Source organism: Dipodomys ordii, unplaced genomic scaffold (assembly GCF_000151885.1).
Source record: "Dipodomys ordii isolate 6190 unplaced genomic scaffold, Dord_2.0 Scaffold36, whole genome shotgun sequence".
Taxonomy (NCBI): Eukaryota; Metazoa; Chordata; class Mammalia; order Rodentia; family Heteromyidae; genus Dipodomys; species Dipodomys ordii.
Genome location: NW_012267252.1, coordinates 5312657 through 5328640, shown reverse-complemented (window position 1 = coordinate 5328640; position 15984 = coordinate 5312657). Strand labels below are relative to the sequence as shown.

General features: G+C 43.1%; 1 protein-coding gene across 1 annotated transcript in view; it reads left to right on the top strand.

The window, feature by feature from the left end:
• The first annotated feature begins 814 nt into the window (after positions 1-814).
• Positions 815-15984, top strand: part of Mgea5 (meningioma expressed antigen 5 (hyaluronidase)) — a 36837-nt gene continuing 21667 nt past the window's right edge. Inside the window, exons 1-7 of the mRNA XM_013017723.1 lie at positions 815-1456; positions 5687-5738; positions 6131-6228; positions 10062-10192; positions 11186-11357; positions 13055-13153; positions 15061-15345. Coding sequence (XP_012873177.1) covers positions 1258-1456; positions 5687-5738; positions 6131-6228; positions 10062-10192; positions 11186-11357; positions 13055-13153; positions 15061-15345 — 1036 coding nt within the window. The 5' untranslated portion in view covers positions 815-1257. The remainder of the gene's footprint in view (positions 1457-5686; positions 5739-6130; positions 6229-10061; positions 10193-11185; positions 11358-13054; positions 13154-15060; positions 15346-15984) is intronic.

The window sequence follows — 15984 nt, the reverse complement described above, 5'->3', positions numbered from 1 at the left end:
TGAGACTCATTTCTAAATAACCATCAAGAACGAACTGAGCTAGGCTTGTGACCACTCCTCACCACTTGCTGGGGGTGCTGCTTTCCTGTTTGCCCTAGGCAATCTGGCCAATTTCCCATCCTTTATAGTCTAGCTCAAAAGTGAAAGTGTGCTGCAGCCAAAGGAGTTATTACCTCCTCTGGCTCCCAAAACACCACGCAGGAATTCTGCGAGTACTTGCTTATCTCCTACTAGCATACTATGAGGTCACAGTGGCCCCAAAATCCAGATCCAGTATTCGCAGAGAGAACTAATGAACAAACGATTGCATTTTTAAATGGGGGTAGTAACCCCAAAGAAGGGTAGGGGCAAATGATTCAAGGAAGAGGGGTGAGCTGAGTTTCTTGGAATGGTATCGTCACAGAACCATTCTTCTGAGCCAAGCAGATGTAATGAGCCAAACTATTAGAAGAACCTCCAAGGAAAATAGGTCAGTTCCTATCTCTTTAAGAGCTAAAGGCTGCGTTTCCGCGCCTGCGCAATGAGAGAGGAAAAAAAAAGCCTCTCCTTTTCAAACCCTCCTCCCTACCCCCTTCTCCCAATGGCCCCAAGCTGCTGCAGCCTCCTCCCATACCCCCCTTCTTCGGGTCAGGTAATGGTCCGTCCCAAGATGCCAGGCTCGTTCCGGAGGGTGGCAAATGTGAATGGTACATTCCATTGCCTTCATTACCTCCGCCTTCCACGGATCCTTTCCTGGCAGTTCCCCCTATCTATCAAGCATTATAGACTGGTCCCAAAGCAGGCGGAGAAGTCGGGCTGAGGACCGGTCTGAGCCGGTCTGCGGCGCAGGCGCAGTGCGGATAAACAGGAAGCGGGCGGTAGGGGCTGAAGCAGAGGAGACTTAGGGGCTTCGCGAGGGTAAAGACTGGAGAACTGAGGTTATTTGGAGGGCGGCAGCGTGCCAAGAGAGGAAGAAGGAGCTTTGACCGTCAGCTTCTTGCGTGTGATTCCGGCTTCGCTCTCTCCTGTTAGGCTCCTGGCCCCCCAATTTAGGCTGAAGCAGCGGCTGACAAAGGGCTCCAGCCGGGGGCCGCCGCCCTTCGCATCCGGGCATCCGGGCCCCTGCGGTGAGGGAGGAGGCAGGGCCGCGGGAGGGGGAGGAGCCGGAGGGGCGCGCGCCGGGAGCCAGAGTCCTCTCCGGGGCTCCAGGTCTGAGACCCGACCGCGGACGGGGGCCGTAGAGGACCCGCAGAGGTGGCGGCGGCCGGTGGCAGGAGGATGGTGCAGAAGGAGAGCCAGGCGGCGCTGGAGGAGCGGGAGGGCGAGCTCGGTTCCAACCCGGCCGCCTCCTCGGGGACATCGTTGGAGCCTCCGGCAGCTCCGGCCCCGGGGGAAGACAACCCAACCGGAGCCGGAGGAGCTGCCGCGGCCCGGGCGGCAGGGGGGGCGCGGAGGTTCCTGTGCGGCGTGGTGGAAGGTGAGCGCCCCTGCCCACCCCGCCTCCATACCGACGATCTGTCCTCGGGAGGGACATGGCGCTGGTACTTGGTGGGGGCTCCCACAAGGCTTTTGCCCCCTTGAGCCTGAACGGGGCGGGGAGGAGAGCCAGTGGTCGAGTTTCCGCTCTTCACGTCCTTAGACGGACGAGCCTGACCCCACCCGCCTTGGGCTTGGAGCCAGGCGGCCTGGGAAGGGAGGCCGTGGTAGCCTTAGACTCCGAGTTCTTCGTGTACCCTGGATTTTATGTTTTAGGATTGCCTGCGTTGCAGTGGAAAAAAAATGTGTAGAGTGCTTTTGTCCCCACACAGATAAAATCAGCCCACACAGATGTGTTTGTATTCATGAAGAGAGAGCGCTGGTCGGTTTAGTGCTACAAATTCCTTCCTACTAGATGGTTTTGCTCGCCAGCAAACCCCTCTGTTTCTGTCTTTCACTATATATTTATATACACTGTGTTTATGTATATATATGTATGTATATATAAATATAAAAGGGATTACCCTTCAACAGATCCCTCATGCCTTTGAAGATTCATTTGCAGCCTCGAATATTTCACTCTTTCCAAACAACTGTTCTTTGCCCCCCAGGAAATGAAGTTTGAATATAATCATCTCAAACCGTATGTGAAATGGACTTGGAGTTTTGTGATTGCAGAAGACAACTTAATTTTTCCCCCCCTCTTTGGCTTCTTTTCATTTACAGTTAAAAGGAATGGACGTTTTGATAGAGAAAATGGCCAGAATACCATAGGGATGGGTATTCTGCCCTGAAAAAATTCAGTGGAAACACTGTTGCTCTTGAGTACAATATATATTTGAATTTTCTGAAGTATTTTGGCTGAGCCACGATTCCTAGAGTTGTCCGCCTTACATACTTTCCTTTTAGCAGGAGGACAATAAAATCTTTTTTTGTTTTGTTTTGTTTTTTAGTCAGTCAGGGGGTCTGAACTCTGGGCCTGGGCACTGCCCTTGAGCTGTTTTGCTCTAGGCGCTTTACCACTTTGAGCCACTGAGCCACTTCCAGTTTTCTGGTAGTTAATTGGAGATAAGAATCTCTTGGACTTTACTGCCTGGTCTAGGAGGGAGATGGTGGAGGAGGAAGGGGTTGCCTTTTTTTTTTTTTCATTTTAAGTCAGTCCTGCGGCTTGAACTCCATGTCTGGGCCTTGTCCCTGAGCTTTTTTGCTCAAGGCTAGGGCTCTGCCTCTTTGAGCCACAGCTCCACTTCCTGTTTTCTGTTGGTTAATTGGCGATGAGTTTCATAGACTTTCCTGCCCTAGTTGGTTTTGAATCAATATTCTCAGATCTCTGCCTCCTGAGTAGCAAGGATTACAGGAGCCACCAGTGCCTCGCAGGGTTGCCTATCCAGATTGAGAGCATCAGTTTTTTCCAGTGCTGTTCCTATATATTATTTGGAAAGATGGGTGCTGCTTGTGATATTTGAGAGAGTGTTACTGTAGGAGAGAACATACACACTACTTTGCAGCTACAGTAAGGCATGAAACAGTTAAGTGAAATCACCATATTACAGAAATTGCTACTGGAGTCTTTTTTTTTTTTTTTTTTTGAGATACAGCTTGCTATGTAGACCGTACTCCAACTCATTATCTTCTTGGAGTCAGTATTCATGAAAATATGATTGCTTTGTGTGACTATGTCGAGGTATTTATTGAGCTTGTTAGAGGGGAAATAGTTTTTTTTTTTTTTTTGCTAGTCCTGGGGCCTGAACTCAGGCCCTGGGCACTGTCCCTGAGCTTCTTTTGCTCAAGGTTAGAACTCTACCACTTGAGCCACAGCACCACTTCTGCCTTTTTCTGCTGATGTGTTGACTGGGAAACTGAACTCAGGACTTCATGCATGCTAGGCAAGCACTGGACCCCTAAGCCCCCTTTCCAGCCCCAGGAGATAGATTTTTAAAAAGGAATATTTTATTGCCAAAAATCTTTGGGGAAGGGTAGTGAAGCACTACTGAGGATGTAGAAATTTTAGGGCTAACAGGTATGACCCTTGCTTGGAATATCAGCGCTGGGAGGCTGAGGGTGGAGTTTGAGACTCACCTAGCTTCTCCAGGAAAAACAAAGACAAAAGCAAAAAAAAAAAAAAACGGATTTCAGTGCTAGACTGCAGAGATTCTAAAGAAACTTGGCAGTTCATTATATCTTTTTTTTTTGGTCGGTCGTGGGGCTTTGAACTCTGGGCCTGGGCACTGTCTCTGTGCTCTTAGCTCAAGGCCAGTGTTCTACTGCTTGAGCCACAGCACCACTTCCAGTTTCCTAGGTTTATTGGAGATAAGAGTCTCACGGATTTTCCTGCCTGGGCTGTCTTTGAACCATGATCCTCAGATCTCAGCCTCTTGAGTACTAGAATTAAAGGTGTGAGCCACTGGCTCCCAGCTAGTTCATTATATTTTAAGTAATTAAAAACACTTGGTACTTTAAGTTTTTTTTGCCAGTCCTGGGGCTTGCACTGTCCCTGAGCTGCTTTTGCTCAAAGCCTAGCACTCTACCACCTGAGTAACAGCACCACTTCCAGCTGTTTCTGTTTATGTGGTACTGAGAAATTGAACCCAGGGCTTCATGCATGCTAGGCAAGCACTCTACCACTAAGTCACATTCCCAGCCCCAAGTTTTGTGTTTGTTTGTTTTTTAATATTAAGAGGAGAGTCTTCGGGCTGGGAAGTTGGCTCAGTGGTAGGGCGCTTGCCTTGCATGCCTGAGGCCCTGGGTTCGATTCCTCAGCACCACATAAGCAAAAAGAAAAAAGCCGGAAGTGGCGCTGTGGCTCAAGTGGTAGATCGCTAGCCTTGAGCTGAAGAGCTGAGGGACAGCACCCAGGCCCAGAGTTCAGGCCCCACAACCGGACCAAAAAAAAAAAAAAAAAGAGGAGAGTCTTCGTGTTAGAAGCATGTTAAAAGAATCATTCTCAACTCTTTTGTATGATAGGTAGCTAAGCCGCCTGAGTGAAGTATTTATTTAATACTTCTTGGTTGGCACCATTCCTAAAAATGAGGAATAAGAATGAAGAATAAGCCAACAACTTTTGTTGTTTTTAACTCATGCGTTAGCAGCCTACTTCCTCTTTATAGTGTCAGTCAACCAAAACCATTAAGTCTGACTCTGAGAGAGGGTTTCTGAAGATTAAAATGTTCATCTCAGACATTTAAAATCCAACTTAGAAAAGAAAAAAGATATCTGAGCACTGCTAAATGACTGTTTAATGTTTATTCCTTTAGCATGATGCTGCAGGTGGGCACCAGTGGCTCACACCTGTGACCTTAGCTACTCAGGAGGCTGAGATCTGAGGATCATGGTTCAAAGCCATCCCAGGCAGGATAGTCCATAAGACTTCTAACTACCCAAAAAAGCCAGAAATAGAGCTGTGGCTCAAATGGTAGAGCACTAGTCTTGAGTAAAAAAGCTCAAGGACTGTGCCCAGGCCCTGAACTCAAGCCCTAGAACTGACACCAAGAGAAAAAAGAGAGAGAAAGAGAGAATGCTAAAATGCTTGCAGAAAAGCTAAAGATCTATATAATGTTACCATATTGAGAATTATTTATTTACTTTTACTTGTCTTGGGTCTTGAACTCAGGGTCTAGGAATTTGCTCAAGGCTAGCACTCTACCACTTGAACCACAGCTCTACTTCCAGCTTTTTGGTGGTTAATTGGAGATAAGAGTCTTGCCCAGTGGGCTCATCCTCCTGAATAGCTAGAAGTACAGGTGTGAGTCCACCAGCACCCAGAATGACTTAGCAGCTTTTAAAGAACTATCACATAATAACTATTATGGTAGAAAAATAACATTTACTTTCCAGTACCATGGCCCGAAGATAAATCTATTGTTTTACTAAGAACTTCATATTTTGGTGCCCTTTTATGGGGGGGAGGGAGTGCCGGTCATGGGGCTTGAACTCTGGGCCTGACTGTCCCTGAGCTCTTCAGCTCAAGACTAGTGCTCTATCACTTGAGCTACAGCACTACTTCCAGTTTTCTGGTGGTTTATTGGAGATAAGAGTCTTATGGACTTTCCTGCCTGGGCTGGCTTTGAACCGTGATCCTCAGATCTCAGCCTCCTGAGTAGCTAGGATTACAGGTGTGAGCCACCAGCACCCTGCCTTTGGTACACATTTTATGTTTTGTAACCTGTTTTTCTCAGTAAAGCTTGCTACATTTTGAAACTTTAAAATAACTTCATTCTTACTTTAAATCTAGGATTTTATGGAAGACCTTGGGTTATGGAACAGAGAAAAGAACTTTTTAGAAGGTAAATTTTTATAGTAATTATAAAGAATATATTAAACATTTTAATATTTCCTTTTGTTTGACAAATTACCGATATTGAATAGTTCTAGTAGAACTAGCAGAAGTTCTTTTCCTTTGCTCCTTTACATCTTTACCTATCCTAGGTTTTCAAGCTTTTCCTGGGAAAGATAGAGAGGAGTCTCACTTTGCTGTTTTACCCAGTTAGTTGTATTTGCGATGTTGACATGTCTTGTGATAGTTAATTTTTAAAGAATCCACTGATTAATAAAGTTTAAAACTACTGTCAAAGAATATTACTAGCTTTGTATGACATGGCAGTGCTCTGAGAAGAGGAAAAAAATTTGCCTATAAATGTGGCCTGTTTATACATTTATAATTGTCTTTTTCCTTCAGACTCCAGAAATGGGAATTAAATACATACTTGTATGCCCCAAAAGATGACTACAAACACAGAATGTTTTGGCGAGAAATGTATTCAGTGGAGGAAGCTGGTAATCTTTTTCTTTTTAATCTAAAAATTTATAATATGTGGAAAAATATTTTGAAATATTAAACTAGAATTTCACTAACCATTTAAATTACTTTATAGGTAGTTTCTTTCTCTCTCTCTCTCTCTCTCTCTCTTTTTTTTTTTGTTAGTCATGGAGCTTTAACCAGGGCCTGAGTGCTGTCCCTGAGCTCTTTTCATTCAAAGCTAGCGCTCTACCACTTTGAGCCACACTTCCCCTTCTGGTTTTTTAGTGGTTAATTGGAGATAACAGTCCCACAGGCTTTCCTGCCCAGGCTGGCTTTGAACTTTGATGATCAGATCTCAGTCTCCTGACTTGATTAGGATTACAGGCATTAACCACCAGCACCTAGCTGGTAGTTCCCTTTTTTTTTTTTTGGTCGGCCGTGGGGCTTGAACTCTGGGCCTGGGCGCTGTCCCTCAGCTCTTCAGCTCAAGGCGAGGGCTCTACCACTTGAGCTACAGCGCCACTTCCGGTTTTCTGGGGTTTTATTGGAGATAGGAGTCTCACGATCTCTCCTGCCCGGGCTGGCTTTGAACCGCGATCCTCAGATCTCAGCCTCCTGAGTAGCTAGGATTACAGGCATGAGCCACCAGCGCCCAGCTTGGTAGTTCCCTTTTATCTAGAAACTGCTTAGCTTATGTGAGCTAATATAGAGTTAAAGAATGGCACTAACAAGGTCAGTCATGGCTATTAAATGATTCATGGGTATGTTAGCTGACTATCTGTTCTCGCCATGGATTATACCCTTTACTACTGCCAGTGGTCTGAAGCCAGCAGACCACTGGGAAAAGGGTTAAGGCCTCAAGTTAAGGCCTCAAGAAGAGTAAGTGAGGCACCTGCCTTGAGTATAAGACTCCAAAATATCAGTAATAAAGATGAGTAGTAATGTCTTATATAATATTTTTTGAAAACCAAAATAAATACCAAAAATTATTCTAAATTTTAAATAAAGACTAAGTACTACTGATTATTGCTCTTGTTTCAGGGTCTAGTTTGGCTTAGCCTTGATCACTTAATGATCCTGTAAGTGGTGGGCTATATTAAAACAGTCCTTGATATGAGTATTACTGTGTTGAGTTAGTTACATAAAGTTTGTAGTAAAGCTAAAGCCACAGAACTGCTTTGTAAATCACACAGCTGTTTTCCTTTGGGGGGGGGGACTTAGTTAATGGGCAGATGTTTCCAACTTAGAATTAAGTAGCACACACATGTAGCTAAGAAGCCACTTGGTTACAGAGCCCAGGGAAGGCTCTGAAGCAGGATGTTTTCTTAAATTGTGAAGAAACAATTAAAGTATCTCTCTAGTGTTGTTTACTACTTTGTTTAAGTGAGCCTTTAACTTTGTGATGGTGCTAGTGTTAAATTTTCATGTGAGAATCAATATATATAGTCAAGATGTAATATTGTACTAGTGTTTAAATTTATTTAGGATAATTGTCTTATCACATTTATTTATTTATTTAATTTATTGTCGGTCATGGGGCCTGAACTCTGGGCCTGGGCTCTGTCCCTCAGCTCTTCAGCTCAAGGCAAGCGCTCTACCACTTGAGCCAAAGCGCCACTTACAGTTTCTAGTGGTTTTATTGGAGATAGGAGTCTCACAGTCTTTCTTGCCTTGGCTGGCTTTGAACCATGATCCTCAGATTTTTTTTTTTGTCCGTTGTGGGGCTTGAACTCTGGGCCTGGGCTTTGTCCCTCAGCTCTTCAGCTCAAGGCGAGCTCTCTACCACTTGAGCCACAGCGCCACTTCCAGTTTTCCAATGCTTTATTGGAGATAGGAGTCTCATGGTCTTTCCTGCCTGGGCTGGCTTTGAACTGCGATCCTCAGATCTCAGCCTCCTGAGTAGCTAGGATTACAGGCATGAGCCACTGGCACCCAGCCTTACCACATTTTAAAGGCTTAAACTCTGTATGATTTTTTTTCCTTTAGATACAGGTTTGTAGAGTTAGAATTGTTAAAGCTGTCTTTCTGTGTTTTTGTTGTGGTTTGTGCCAGTCCTGGGCCTTGAACTCAGGGCCTGGGCACTGTCCTTGAGGTTTTCACTCAAGGCTGGTACTCTTAACACTTGAGCCATAGCTCCATTTCTGGCTTTTTTGGTGTATGATTGGAGATGGCTATCATTATCATGGACTTTCCTGCCCAGGCTGGCTTAGATCTCAGCCTCCTGAGTAGCTAGGATCACAGGCATGAGCCGCTGGTGCCCAGTTGAAAGGCCATCTTGTAATCTTATTTTTTATTTTTTAATTTATTTTTTTATTTTTTTGTTGGTCGTGGGACCTGAGCTCTGGGCCTGGGCACTGTCCCTCAGCTCTTCAGCTCAAGGCTAGCGCTCTACCACTTGAGCCTCAGCACCACTTCTGGCTTTTTCTGCTAATGTAGTGTGGAGGGCCTCATGCATGCAAGGCAAGCACTCTACCACTGAGCCACCTTCCCAGCTCTGATCTTGTAGTCTTTAAGAAAGCATTTGCTCTGTTTCAGATTATAAAGTAGTCGAGCTAGCTGTGGTAGTACATGCCTATTATCCTAGTATTTGGGAAGCTGAGGCAAATAGGATTTCAGGTTCTAAACCAGGCTGAACTATACAGTGAGACCCTCTTGCCTGTGTGTGTGATTATAAATATATTCATAAAATAGTTGTATATATAGATTTATTCAGGTATTAATTAGTTGTTTAGAGATAGCTCATCTCCCCTAAACCAAAACAGAAAATAGCATTTATCTTTCAAATGATGTAGAAAATAGAAATGGTTTATGTTGAGTAAGATAATTGGCAATCAATATTTCTGAAAATAAAATAGTTTATTTTTAGCTTGTTTTCCAAAATGGATAAATTATTTAGAAGTGAGAAAGGCCTTTTACTGTCTTTCTCGTGTGTGTGTGTGTGTGTGTGTGTGTGTGTGTGTGTGTGTGTATACTTGAACTTGGGTTTTATGATCTCACATGGCTTTTTGCTCAAGGCGGGCACTCTGCCACTTGAGCCATACCTCCACTTTGGACTTTTTGCTGGTTAATTGGATATAAGAGTCTCATGCACTTTCCTGCTTAGGTTGTCTTTGAACCTCCATCCTCAGATCTCAGCCTCCTGAATAGTTAGGATTATAGACTTGAGCCACCCTTGCTCAGAGGGACCATTTTATTTCCAAATTAAGTATGAACCTTCTTTTTCTGTAAGATATAGCACTTTATGCCATTTTACATGTCCAGTTGCCTTTTTTTTTTTTTTTGGTTGGTCATGGGGCTTGAACTCTGGGCCTGGGCTCTGTCCCTGAGCTCCTCAGCTCAAGGCAGATACTTTACCACTTGAGCCACAGTGCCACTTCTGGTTTTCTGGAGATAAAGAGTCTCACTGTCCTGCCTGGGCTGGCTTTGAACTGTGATCCTCAGATTTCAGCCTCCTGAGTAGCTAGGATGGCAGGTGTGAGCCACCAATGCCTGGCTTCCTGTTACCTTTAATATGACAATTTAAAAATAAGAACTTTTCCTTGTAAGTTGGAAGATGTCTCTTCAGTTGGGAAGTGAAGGTTCTTTTTAGTTTCGTTTTTTTTTTTTTTTTGGTCGGGGAGTCCGATCATGGGGCCTGAACTCTGGGCCTGGGTGCTGTCCCTCAACTATTCAGCTCAAGAATAGCTCTCTACCACTTGAGCCACAGTGCCACTTCTGGCTTTTTTTTTTTTTTTCTGCTTATGTGGTGCTAAGGAATCGAACCCAGGACCTCATGCATGCAAGACAAGTGCTTTATCACTGAGCCACCTTCCTAGCCCTCTTTTTAGCTTTCTATACTATGTTTCTAAAACATGAATTTCTCCTTCAGAACAACTTATGACACTCATCTCTGCTGCACGGGAATATGAAATAGAGTTCATCTATGCTATCTCACCAGGATTGGATATCACTTTTTCTAACCCCAAAGAAGTATCAACATTGAAACGCAAATTGGACCAGGTAACTTGTTTTAATTATTTTTTTCTCACTGGGTACTTGAAATTAAGTTTTCTTAATTGCTCTAATGATATTAAAGGGAAATCAGATTCCTGCTTTGTTTCTCTAAGAATTAGTGCATTTGGGTAGAATGTTGATTACTAGGTTCCATTCTCAAGAGATTTCATGACATGGGCTAAGGACCCAGGCTTGTCCAGAACTCTGCTACTGAGCTACATTCCTAGGGATGTATTTTCATTTTCATTCGAGTTCAAGTGAAAAATGGGTCCCAAAACTCTTGTCTAGCTATTTTATTTTATTTTTTGGTTGGTTGAGGGGCTTGAGTTCTGGGCTTGGGCACTGTCGCTAAGCTCTTCAGCTCAAGGCTAGTGTTCTACCACTTTGAGTGCCACTTCTGTTTTTTTGGTGGTTAATTGGAGATGAGAATCTCGTGGATTTTCCTGCCCAGGCTGGCTTTGAACCACAGTCCTCAGATCTCAGCTTCCTAAGTAGCTAGTATTATAGGCTTGAGCCACCGGTGCCTGGCACTCTTGTCTAGCTATTACGCTTAAAATAGGCCAGATTTTCTTTTTCTTTTTTTTTTGCCAGTCATGGGGCCTGAACTCTGGGTCTGGGCGCTGTCCCTCAGCTCTTCTGCTCAAGGCTAGCGCTCTGCCACTGGAGCCACAGCGCCACTTCCGGCTTTTTCTGTTTATGTGGTGCTGAGGAATCGAACCCAGGGCCTCATGCTTGCAAGGCATACACTCTACCACTGAGCTACCTTCCCAGCCCTAGGCCAGATTTTCTTAGGAATTGAAACGTCTTACATAGGCCAGATATTCTTACAGAATTGAAACCTTTTTGTACAACTACTTAATAATAAAAGAAAATTCAAGCTTGAATAGTATAAGAAAAATAAATTTGTTTTACTTGTAACCATTAGTTATATACTTGAAATCCTTTTTTAGTTGCAAAGTGAGCTAATAAGCATCTTGGTTTTCTTATTTTTGCTCCTAGGTATCTCAGTTTGGGTGCAGGTCATTTGCCTTGCTTTTTGATGATATTGACCATAATATGTGTGCAGCAGACAAAGAGGTCTTCAGTTCTTTTGCTCATGCACAAGTCTCCATCACCAATGAAATTTATCAGTACTTAGGAGAGCCAGAAACATTTCTCTTCTGTCCTACAGGTATTGTATACAGTAGCCTTTTAAGCTAGTCCTCCTAAAATATGTAATTTCTAAAGGACCCTAACTATATATAGGCCTTATTAATATATAGGCCTATTAATATATATTAATATATAGGCCTCCTTGCTCTATAAAAGTGGGAACGCTTTTTCTTTTTTTTTTCTTTTCTTTTTTTTGGGGCTTGAACTCTGGGCCTGAGTGCTGTCCTTTGAGCTCTTCAGCTCAAGGTGAGCACTCTGCTACTTGAGCCACAGCACCACTTCTGGTTTTCTGATGGTTAATTGGAGATAAGAGTCTCATGGACTTTCCTGCCCAGGCTGGTTTTGAACCATGATCTACAGATCTCAGCTTCCTGACTAGCTAGGATTGCAGGCATGAGCCACTGGCACTTGGCCCTTCTTTCTAAATGACATTTCTCATGATGTTATACTGGAAAAATTTAGTTTGAGAACCTATCAGTGGCAATGAACTAGGAAACTAGATTTTAGTACCGGAAGTACGTATACATTGTACGGATTAAAAGAGAGATAGTATTAATCAGAATAAAAACTGGAAAAAGACAAATTTATATTGCTTTTAACTTGGAGTTCTTGTATCCTCCTACTTGTTCCCTTTTTCTGCCTATGAATATCTGTTCCTTTTTCACTCTTCCCACTCCCATCTGGACTTGCTCTGCCAGTAGTCAGTGTAGAAAGCTTAGTAATCAGCCTCCTCCAGTTTTTCTTCTCCTAGAAATGTTTTAGTCTCTTTTAGTTGCTTGTGAAAATTCAACCTCCAAGAAGTTTTTTTCCAGACTATTTCTTGTTTGGGAAGTGATAAGTTGGGTCTGAGAAATTTTGGACCTAATTTTTTAACTTGTGTGTATGTCTGTCTTTTAGAGTATTGTGAGCTGTAAACATTATTTTAGTGGTTCCCATATAACACAAATACTCAAATATTGTTCAGTAAGATACTGGAAATTAGCCAGGCACTGTTAGCTCAGGCCTGTATTCCTAGCTACTCAGGAGGATAAGATTTGAAGATCATTGTTAAAAGCCAGTTCTGGCAGAAAAGTTTATGAGATTCTTAACTCCAGTTAACCAGCAAAAAGCCGGAAATGGAGGTGTCTCAAGTGTTAGTGCACCAGCCTTTAGTGAAAAAAAGAAGCCATACAAGAGCATTAGGCCTTGAGTTCAAGCCCCAATACTAGCACAAAAAACAAAAAAGATACTGGAAATTCACTGTAAGTCATAACTTTGTTAAGAACTTATAATCATTTGATAGTCATTGTCATAATCTTGTATGTGTTTTGCTGACTGATTATATTTGGCCTCTATGAAAAATGCAGTTTAGTTTTGTAGAAAATGCAGACTCTTTCTTTGTATTTCCAGTGACTTGTAGGATCATACCAATTGATCTGTGTTACTGTTAGAGGAATAGTATCACTTTTGTTTTTGGGATGAATCTCCGTAGTGTGGGCTGGCTTTAAATTTATGATACTCTTGCTTTAGCCTCTTGAGTGTAGACAGTGCTAGGGTTACAGCATGTACCACCATCCTGGCTAGAGTGAACTGCCTAGTTAAATCAATTCCCTTCAACAAGATTCTAACATGGGGCTATCATTTGGACAGAAAGAAATTATAATCACTAGAATGTTTTCCCCATTCCAGAATCTGTGACCATTTCAATACTGACATATTTTTTCTTCCTACATTCAGAATATTGTGGCACATTCTGTTACCCAAATGTATCTCAATCTCCTTATTTGAGGACTGTGGGTGAAAAGCTTCTACCTGGAATCGAGGTGCTTTGGACAGGTAAGTCTTTGATTTTTTTTTTTTTTGGTGGTGGTCCCGGGGCTTGAACTCTGCCTGGGCAGTTTCTCTGAGCTTTTTTGTTCAACTTCACCTCTGGCTTTTTGCTAGTTAATTGGAGGTAAAAGTCTCATGGACTTTTCTTCCAGGACTGGCTTTGAACTGCAATCCTCAGATCATAGCCTCCTGAATAGCTAGGATTACAGTCTTTTTTTTTTTTTGGTCTCTCGAGGGGCTTGAACTCTGGGCCTGAGCGCTGTCCCTCAGCTCTATCAGCTCAAGGCCAGTGCTCTACCGCTTGAGATACAGCGCCACTTCCGGTTTTTACAGGTTTATTGGAGATAAGAGTCTCACGGACTTTCCTGCCCAGGCTGTGTTTGAACCGCTATCCTCAGATCTCAACCTCCTGAATAGCTAGGATTACAGGCATGAGCCACCGATGCCCTGCCAATGGATTACAGTCTTTAAATTTATATAGTAATACTTTAATTACTTATGACCTTGAGAAATCAGTTTCTTAGTTAAGTACTAATACAATTAGTTATTTATTCTTTAGTTGTACAGTTTTCAATTCCACATATAAATTTATGAGTACAATGCATCTTGATTAGTGTCACTCCTTCCCTATCATTCAGTTGCTTTTTTTTTTTTTGGCTCTAAAGTATATACTCTTCATTAGTGTAAGACGTGTGTGTGTGCGTGTGTGTGTGCGCATGTGTATGTGCGCGCGCGCGCGTGCGCGCATCATCCCTAAGCTTTTTTTTTTTTTGCTCAAGCCTAGCACTTACCACTTGAGCCACAGCACCACTTCCAGTTTTCTGGTGGTTAATTGGAGGTAAGAGTCTCATGGACTTTTGAACTGCAATCCTCAGATCTCAGTAGCTAGGATTACAGGTGTAATCTGTAATCTGGCGCCCAGCTTGTGTAGCTTTTTTTCTCAAGGTTGGAGTTCTACCACTTAAGGCACACTTTCACTTCTGACTTTTTGCTGGTTAATTGGAGATGAGAGACTTTCCTGCCCAGGCTGGCTTCGAACCTGGATCTTAGGATCTCAGCCTACTGAGCAGTTAAGATTACAGGTGTGAGCCACCAGTACCTAGCTTAAACAAAAGTCTTAAGTGATTAAGTATCTGTTTAGCATAAGCAAGGCCCTGGGTTCTATTCTCTACACAGCAAGGAAAAAAATAGTGAAGGATTTTTTAATGACTGTGTATCAGTTAATACATAATAAAAAATCTATATGGGGGCTGGCAATGTGGCTTGGTGGTAGAGTGCTTGCCTTGCATGCATGAAGCCCTGGGTTCAATTCCTCAGTACCACATAAACAGAAAAGGCAGTAAGCGGCCCTGTGTCTCAAGTACTTGGTACAGTGCTAGCCTTGAGCAAAAGAAGCTCAGAGTTCAAGCCTGACTGAGTTCAACCCCTGGACTGGAGATTGGTGTGGGGTGGGTGTATATATGGAACTTTGAAGACTACTGATCTAGCAAACATTGAATTGAATGTAGGCCTTCTCGCAAGCATGTCCCTTACTTCTCTTGAGCCACAGCCTCTGCCTGAAGGTGAAAATTAATATGACCCAGGGGTTGTGGTGCTAGAGTAACCTATCACTTGGGAAGCTAAGGTGATTTCAAGTTTGATGTTAGTTTGGGTCATTCAGTGAGACCCAGTCTCAAAAAAGTTGAAATACTGTGGCTGGAGATGTAGCTAGCTCAGTGCTAGCACATGTATTTGGTATTCATGAGCCCTGACTTTGATCCTTTGCATTGCAAAAAGTAAAAAGGAGAAATTGTTAGGAAGTATATAAAAACAATTGAAAGTTATATATATATGGTGTGTATATTTGTTTGTGTGTTTTAACCATGTAAGTAATACTTTTAATAAATGGTAATCATTATTATCATTATTTCTAGGTCCTAAAGTTGTTTCTAAAGAAATTCCCGTGGAGTCTATTGAAGAGGTTTCTAAGATTATTAAGAGAGCTCCAGTAATCTGGGATAACATTCATGCTAACGATTATGATCAGAAGAGGTTGTTTCTCGGCCCCTACAAAGGAAGATCCACAGAACTTATCCCACGGTTAAAAGGGGTTCTGACTAATCCAAATTGTGAATTTGAAGCAAATTTCGTTGCTATCCACACCCTTGCCACCTGGTACAAATCAAACATGAATGGAGTGAGAAAAGATGTAGTGATGAGTAAGTAGTCTCTATTTGATCCTTGACATTGAGAGAAGATGGGGGATTAACTAGAAGCATTGGAAAATTTGTGTTCCTTAGTCAACACAGTTGGAGGTCTTTGTTTTGTGCCTAGGCGCTGTCCCTCAGCTCAATGTGGACACTACCACTTGAGCCACAGTGCCACTTCTGGTTTTCTGGAGATAAGAGTTTCACTGACTTTCCTGCCCAGGCTGCCCTTGAATCACAATCCTCAGATCTCAGCCTCCTGAGTAGCTAGAATTATAGGTGTGAGCCATCAGCCTCCAGCAGTTTTTAAAATATGACTCAGGGCCAGGTGCCAGTAATCCTAGGTATCTGGAGGCTGAGATCTGAGGATCATGGTTCAAAGGGGCAGGAAAGACCAGGAGATTCTTGTTTTGTTTTTTGGGGTGTGGGGGTCCAGTTGTGGGGCCTGAACTCTGGGCCTGGGCACTGTCCCTTAGCTCTTCAGCTCAAGGCTAGTGCTCTACCACTTGAGCCACAGCACCACTTCGGCTTTTTTTCTTTTTGCTTATGTGGTGCTAAGGAATCGAACCCAGGGCCTCATGCATGCAAGGCAAGCACTCTACCACTGAGCCACCTTCTCAGCCCCAACCAGGAGATTCTTTTTTTTTTTTT